This window comes from Sphaeroforma arctica, assembly GCF_001186125.1.
Source record: "Sphaeroforma arctica JP610 unplaced genomic scaffold supercont1.168, whole genome shotgun sequence".
In the NCBI taxonomy this organism is placed as follows: Eukaryota; class Ichthyosporea; order Ichthyophonida; genus Sphaeroforma; species Sphaeroforma arctica.
The window spans coordinates 108,516-116,628 of NW_014040390.1; the positions used below are offsets into that span (position 1 = coordinate 108,516).

Consider the following 8,113-nt stretch of genomic DNA (forward strand, 5'->3'; position numbering starts at 1 on the left):
TGTGTATGCATATGTATGTGTATGTTTATGTTTACGTGTATATGTATACGTATATGTGCGTGCATATGTATATATAAATTTATATGTATAAGTATTTGTATGTGTATGTTTATATGTATATGTATATGTAAATGTATATGTATATGCAGATGTATATGTTAATGTACATGTAAATGTAAATGCAAATTTAAATGTATAGGCATATGCATATGCATATGTATATGTATATGTATATGTGTATATATATATGTATATGTATATGTATATGTATGCGCATGTATATGTGTATGTATATGTATATGTATCTGTATATGTAACGTATATGTACATGTACATGTACATGTACATGTGTATGTATTTATATATGTATATGTATATGCATACGTATATGTAAATGTATATGTATATTTATATAAATATGTATATATATGTATATTTATGTGTATTTTCTAATGTATATGCTTATATATATTCATATTGATATGTATATGTGTATGTGTATGTGTATGTGTATGTGTATGTGTATATGTATATGTATGTGTATGTGTATGTGTATTTGCATGTGTATGTGTATGTGTATGTGTATGTGTATATGTATATGTATATGTATATGTATATGTATATGTATATGTATATGTTCATGTATTTGTATTTGTATATGTATATGTATATGTATATGTATATGTATATGTATATGTATGTGTATATGTATATTTATATGTATGTGTATTATTATATGTATATATATATATATATATATATATATATATTCATATTAATATATATATTCATATTAGTATACATTTATATATATTCATAAATGTATATATATTTTTACATCCATACATTTATATTAAAATACATACCATATACAATTGTTAGTTTAAACATGTGCTTTGACTAAGCGGATGTACCATACATAGTTAGATTGGCAACGTTTGTTTTATTGAAAATTTAGTTAGATTGACCAATGGTACGAGCCACATAGGGTCAGGTCTGAGTTAGTACGAATTCTGGTTCGTGAAGTTTCGGCCAGTTCGGCGAGCGTATTGGATCAAGCTTTAGTTTTAGGTCACTGGCTTTTGCACTCGATGCAAATGGAGGCGAACTCGTCTCATGACATCTTCAACAGCTTCTCATACATAGCTCTGCTTTTGTCTCCAGCGAAATGTTCCGGTCCAACCGATGTGTGCGCGGGTGCCAATATTCTCGCACAGGGCGAGGACCCTCCCATCAAACCAGAGTATGTGCGGGTGTAGTTAGATTGGTACAATATACCGGTAGTCAGGCCAGCCGCACCACTTGTTAGCATGTGTGCGTTTTTGTCCTGTGCAAAAAAGTTGGCGATGATAGCTATCTACTTGGTTTGGGATTAGAGGGTTCTATCGAACGTATCGTCGAGTGGGTGTTAAGACAGATGCTCGCCCCGCTTGTTTACCTAGTAGTTTAATTCCGGGCGTCCCTTAGAATCAATCGCTGCACACAGAAGTACCGCAGGACATGCAACCTTCAGCACAATTAACGTGTTATGCGTATGTATACACTGTGCATATCTACACACTGCTGAAAAGCAGAGATCTGGCTGAGATCAGTTATGGATAACGTATCTCTCGGTTGGTTTCCAGATAGCACTGCGCTGGTGTTGATGTTAGTCATGCATTTGCACGGGCGATTTCGCGGCTTGCGCCGTTGCCTAGCAACACTACACAGTACACTAGTACCGTGCACACCACACATGCTAGCTAAAACAACACGTGCGCCTGATACAAGCACTTTTTCGCTTCGTGCATATCCCGGACTCGGCTTGTATCCCTCCCCTGCCGCGCTCAGATAACCTGAAGTCCCCTCAATTTCCCACACGCGACATGCCCCGAACTAACCCCTCTGCTTCCCTTTGGACCCAATCTGCCCTGTCCGCCATTATCCAGCTCGGAATACCCAGAATGGCTTTTCGGTCTCCTGGACAAGAGTGTTAGAGGTGAGTTTACTACACGTTGGTGTGTCCCCTGAACCAGAGTGGGACCTGAAAATGGTGCATTTGGACGTTGTTTGCAGACTTCTCTGAGGTTTCGGGACAGAGTTCTTGAGAGGAAGTGTCTGATTTGAAGGGCCCCGCATGTGCATGTGCATGTCACCTGTCATAGTGCGTGGTGGCAAGGTTTGTGACTGGCCCATATTACGTCGACTACCGAGACTGCTAGTAGGAATAGTGCGGAGGGCATGCGTTAACGGAGCATCCTTGTTGCTCCTACTCGGGTCCGTTGCCATGGGAATGTTCGGGTGATCCATCGAGACGAGTCAATGTTCTTGTAATCGACACAGGCGACTTGTATCTTTCCCGATAGCGCATGTACGGGGTTGTGGGATATACCAAAGGGGGGGACGAGCGAGACACACTTTCGAACAGCCGATGTCTATGACTTTCGTGTTGTGGCTGGGGGTCTCCGTCTCTAAGGCTTCGGGTAGTTCGGTACTGTTGCGTATACATCGTGTACTAGCTACATAGCCTGTGCATGGCTGCTCCCCCCGTATCTACAGCCCCATTTGGGTAGTGACGCAGAAGCTAGTCACAATGTGGTCGGGAGATGTGGCCCAATTACTAATGTAGCACCCGATATTACATCACAAGCCAGTGGACATTTGTCTGTAAGTTCCAATCCAGCCCCAATTGCCAATACAGCACCCGAAATTACACCAAAAACCAGTGAGCAGTCTTAAGGTCTAATCCAGCTGATTACGCTATGAACCATGTCACAATCGCAATCATCTAATAACATTTCTTCAATCCGATTGTGCAGATGCCGGCAAAGATGACCCGATGCAGAAAGCCTACTGGAAATCGAGGAGAAAGGCTGCGATAAAGAAAGCCAATTCTCTGCGTGCGAAGAAATAAAGATACAAACATGTATATATATATATATATTTATAGAAATATGACGTGCCCGTCAAACAGTATAGTGGATTTTGTGTATGAAAACGTTGCGTTTGTCAGACATTGATACATATATTACGTTGCGCTGTAGTTTGTCAGACATTGATACATATATTACGTTGCGCTGTAGTATATGTTCTCCTTCAGCGTTTGATAACTATCTTAAATTTTTTTATTTTCTTGTGAAGCTCTTATTCTTGATGGATGTAGCTTTCTATAGTCTCTTACACACCATACTATTGTTGCGAACTGACTTTATTGTTGTTCTGATTACTATGTTCGTCCATGCGTCGTATTTTGGCATTTGCACGCCAACTATAATTCGTCACCGCTGTGCTGCACTCTCACGCTTGGCACTATATCACTTACGTACATATTCGTACTTATCTGTCTAACTACTTCTATTCTTCTACTCGTCTCTGACTATGTGCTTACTTTCAGCCACATAACTGGCTACAATTCAAACCACTTTGGGCCCTATTATCCGTAGACTGCGCAGTACACCACCCGATTTGTCCTTACCATCCTGTATCTGCAGCAACGACTTGGTATCGCTGCGCTCTAACTGGCTGAGCATCTTCTCTCGGCCTCTCCGCAACGCCGCCATCGAACTGTCACTGAAAGCGGGTGCACTTCTGTACGTCATTCCTGGGTTCACCATTAGCACTCTATCCATCACGCTGCAGTCTCTGAACGAGCTATCCCTGCTGGCTTCTGTCACCCCGACTAACGCATCACACGCACTCTCGGGCGGACACGGTGTGTCACTGTGGACGGGACTGTCGGGGCAGTGCGCGCTGTCACTGTCACTGGCTGTAAGTGCCGCTGTGCTGAGTACAATCTCGTCGCTCTGTTTGTCTGCTTCCTCTCCCACGTGCCGAAGGTGCTTGCTCGTCTGCACCAACCCCTGGCGCTCGGCCTTGAGGTGTTGTTCGACTATCGCATCCAGTATGTCTGTGCGAGTCTGCGCCTCCATCTGCGCCATGTTGGCCATGTTGGTATTGATGTTTTTGACCGAGTCTTCGTGGACCTCCATCTCGGATAGCTTGTAGCTCATCAGATCCGTGTAGATCTGCACCACATCCTCCTTGCTCAGCCCTCCGGCAACTACAACACAGCCTGACCGATTATACGCCTGATGCGAAAAGGTGGGCGTGACGATCGCCTTGGTGCTAAACGTGGCTCGCCTGGTAGACTCAGCACTACGCGCCTTCACGACGTCATGGGCACACCACGTGTTCGTTTCAGTCCGCGCCGCAACTCCCCGCGTCATCACCGGTGTACTGGACAGGCTCGTTGACTTGCCACGGCCAGACACAGAGTGCTTGACTGTGCTGGTGTTGTTGGAGATGGTCTTGCGGATGGACTTGGCCCGTTGCTGTATGGACGACCCCATCTGCCTCACAGGCGAAGGTGCCGAGCCCCTCCTCATCTTGCGGCCGCATGACTCGGCTCTGGTGTATGTGGGGTACTGATACAGCTGAGTTGGCACCAGCAGCTGCGTAGGCGTACATGGCCCAGAGATGCAGCGCGGGGTCCCCAGCAGGCCCGCAATGCGCGAGTTTGGGTGCGGACTGCTGATGTTCAGACTAGGTTCCAGCGACATTGACCTGTAATATGGTCGGCCATGGCCCGCGCCCCTGCCTATGTAGGTAACCGCACAAGGTGAGCCCGAGGGCACATCGGCTTTTCCGGCAAACCTGGTCACATTCAGCTGTGGGAGCTGTGAGTTGTGGCGCGGACGGGCTATGTCGGGCGAGTGCGGGCCACCCACCTCCACGCGTGTGCAGGTATCGGACAAGTTGTGGCAAACCTCGTCTTGCGTGCTCGATGCTTGCAGGCTAGGCTCGTGCGATGCATTGCTTGGTGAGCACGCTGGCGAGTGCACATGGAATACACCTGCCGACGCTGTGCTGTCCGTGGCGATTTCCGGGGTTGTAGTCCTGGAGGAGTACATACTCTCGCATGAAAGGGAAGCATAGCTTAGCACATACGAAGTACGTGTGGTCGCCGAGTTATCATCGGAATCGGAATCTCGGCGTTGTTGTTTGCCCTCCTGCGGCACTCGCCTATGCACTGACCATGTGGCTTGTCGCCGGCTACTCCCAGGACGATTGTCGAAGTCAAACTGTGTAGTTATTGGGGCGGATGTTTTGCTCGCTTGCGATAGCGAATGCTTGAGCGAGCCCGGTCTGCAAAAGAATATTGTCGAGGACGGGGACATTGATGCCACCTGCGATACTCTGCGGGGGCTAACAGAGCTAGACATCGGCAGTCTAGGACTTACCAGACCACTAACCACACTATGCTTCCCGTTGGCAGGTGTCTTGAGGCATGACTTGAGCTGGCCCATCGTCGCAGACGTCATTTGTGAACCGCTCTCAGGCTTTCCAGTGTCGATACGCAAAGGCGAGAGTCTACAGTTGGGTACGGTAGCAATAGAATCGGTTGATCGAGATGCTGTGGGGGTAGTCACCAGCCAGTTCTTATCAAATGACAACGAATCTCTCGAGGCAAACCGGAGAGAGAATCTGAGTCCTGTTGAGGAAATGGCACTCGATGTTCCACTGACAGCGGGGCTAGCAACCATTTTAAGTGGACCTACAGTCGAAATCGGTCGGGAATTTTCCCTAGGCAATTGTCCGCTGGACTTTGTTCGCACCGTTTTGCCTACTGGATCTTCGGATCTGCAATCGCTGACTGCGGTGCGAGCTTGCGCCGCGTACTTTTTCTTCGAGTTGTGTAGCTGGTACGTCAGCGCTAGAGGATCACTTCCATCCATAGGAGTATCATCTTTAAGTTTCTCTGATGTACTCATTGTCCGTGTCTCTGAGTGTTGGTCCGTATGCTTGTTTTTGGAACTCGACTTGAGCTTGAATATGTTACTGAAACTCCATCGCCTGCGCTTCTTTGGCGCTGTGGCGGTAGGAGTTGATACGTCTTTTGCGAGCTTATATAATGTAGTCTTGCCTGCGTGAGCCGATGTTGCTCGACGTTGTATGGTTTGTCCATCACAAGAGAACGTAGACAAGGGCACAAGGTTGGCCCCAAAAAGTGCCGAATCGTCTGCGGACGCGGACGATCTTGTAATATGTCTACCCTCTAACGATTTCTTACCTTTTAAACTATCTTTGAAGTGGTCTTCCGATGCTGCGGACATCTTGTTTTTCAATTTTTCAGTGGGGATATCATCATAATCCTTAAGCTTGTTCATAGTCATACAGTACTAATAGTAGTTGTACTTATGGTAGGGCAAGAGCTGTGTTTTGTGCGTGTTTGTGCACGATCGTATTTAGCGGTTATGTGTATGTCTATTGTTCGTGAACATAGAAGCTCAATATATATAGATATATTTTCCAGGTCATTAGCGAGTTCATATATACCCTGATCACTGTGTACAATTCCCAATTACATATTCTACCTCAGCCAGCCAGCTGTTTGTTTGTTTATAAATACACTTATGTTTTTAAAATAAAAGCGCTTTTGACTTCATTTGTAAAATTTATACGACCATCGTGGAGGATGAGAAACCAAATATGATATATGATCTCACATCTGAGACCGCTGGAGCGATGGGTCTGTAAAAACTATAATCATAAAATGTTATCAGTAAATCTAAAAACTGCAAATCATTTCGAAGAATAGGGGACTTTAATTGGTCCATTGGATACAAATTCACTCGGCACCCTGTAGAAATCTCAAGAGTGAAATCCAATCAGAATATTATATTATCGTTTGTGTCTTTGTGATCCACTGGTCTTTTGACTTTTATTATTTATATATGTACAACTTGCTCTTAGAAATATATTTAGTTTTAAATTTACGTATGTATGTGTTCTTGAACTTCTTAGGGAACCATAGACACTGTACAAAATAAAATTTGTACACAAATATACATAAAACTAAAATGTAAACAAAACTTGTACATATGTAAATAAAGCAATTTTTACTTCGGGGTTCTCTCACTGATATCAATAAAGCCGCCTACTGCCTAGATGTGTGACCCATTGTTCTTGCAAGCCTGCACTCCTGCAGTGATATCAGAACTTCAGATCGTTTTAGCCATTGCGATTTGTAAATAGCGTGTACAAATGAACGAATAAAAATGCGGAGAAAGAAGTAAGTATGTTCTGTGAGTGACACTGCTGTACTCATGCGATGATTATTCCACAATCGATACCGTATGATAGCGCGATGTGATTAGCTGGTCTAGTTTGATTTCTCCAGCAGGCTACGCTCATACGTAAATTTCGGCACTTATTATATTACAAGACTCCACTGCTCCGCTGTGACCATTCGTTGTCATTGCCCTATTTGATACCAACGTGATAGCCAGCTAGCTGTAATGCAGCCCCGTTAAAGGTTGCATATGCACCTACCCATTTAATCTTTCGAAGATCAAGGTTGCTTCAGTGGGCTAAATATTTTATTATTAATCTTCCTATAAAACAATAATAGCTTCACTTGTCATAAGTTCACACGATGGTACATTAGGGTGCTGATACTGGCTTCATCCTAAGGGGTTGTGTTTGTGTACGACAAACATACACAGTTTTTGAAAGTCAATGTGATAGATGTTTATATGCGTGGATAGCCTGATGGGTCTGTTTCGCATGCGAATACAAGTGTGCGCGCAAATACACACTTGATCAAGGATACCTCTCATAATGTCATCATGTGAGAATGTAAGAGTGTGCGAGTCTTTCCAGTGCTGCCGATAATGCGTACATTCAAGCATCCAACCAGGCCCAATACGTCAGCTAGCCTGTGAGTATTCGACGTCATCCATCAGAAGTGGCCCATAAAATGGCGATTGTTGGATCATAAAATAATTGTGTCAATCAGGATTTCCCCCCCCCAATATGACGACATTTTCAGAACTTTTGAGCACACGTTACGACCACCGAGTGAGCAACGATAACACTCTCATTACACTTGATTGATGTCCGGGTTTGAAATACAAGCGTAGTTTAAGTTGTACATGGCGTCACATCACCGGGAACCCTCGCAGCCCCGCAATTATAAATATGAAATTCCCACGAACAACAGCAAGCCGGCAGTATGATCTCGCTAAAATACATAATATATATATATATATATATATATATATATATATATATATATATATATATATATATATATAATATAATATATATAATATTAACAACACACAACACACTA

At 44.1% G+C, this 8,113-nt stretch overlaps 2 protein-coding genes across 2 annotated transcripts; one reads left to right on the top strand and one right to left on the bottom strand.

The window, feature by feature from the left end:
- Positions 1-1,007: 1,007 nt before the first annotated feature.
- Positions 1,008-2,893, top strand: SARC_03341 (hypothetical protein; the record flags this gene model as incomplete). The annotated part of the gene is made up of 3 exons (XM_014302873.1): positions 1,008-1,243; positions 1,929-1,978; positions 2,799-2,893. The coding sequence occupies exons 1-3, from the start codon at positions 1,092-1,094 to the stop codon at positions 2,891-2,893; spliced, it is 297 nt and encodes a 98-aa protein (XP_014158348.1). The 5' UTR covers positions 1,008-1,091.
- Positions 2,894-3,175: 282 nt separating this feature from the next.
- Positions 3,176-6,146, bottom strand: SARC_03342 (hypothetical protein; the record flags this gene model as incomplete). Its single annotated transcript, XM_014302874.1, has 1 exon — positions 3,176-6,146. The coding sequence occupies one exon, from the start codon at positions 6,144-6,146 to the stop codon at positions 3,393-3,395; it is 2,754 nt and encodes a 917-aa protein (XP_014158349.1). The 3' UTR covers positions 3,176-3,392.
- Between the last annotated feature and the right edge of the window lie 1,967 nt (positions 6,147-8,113).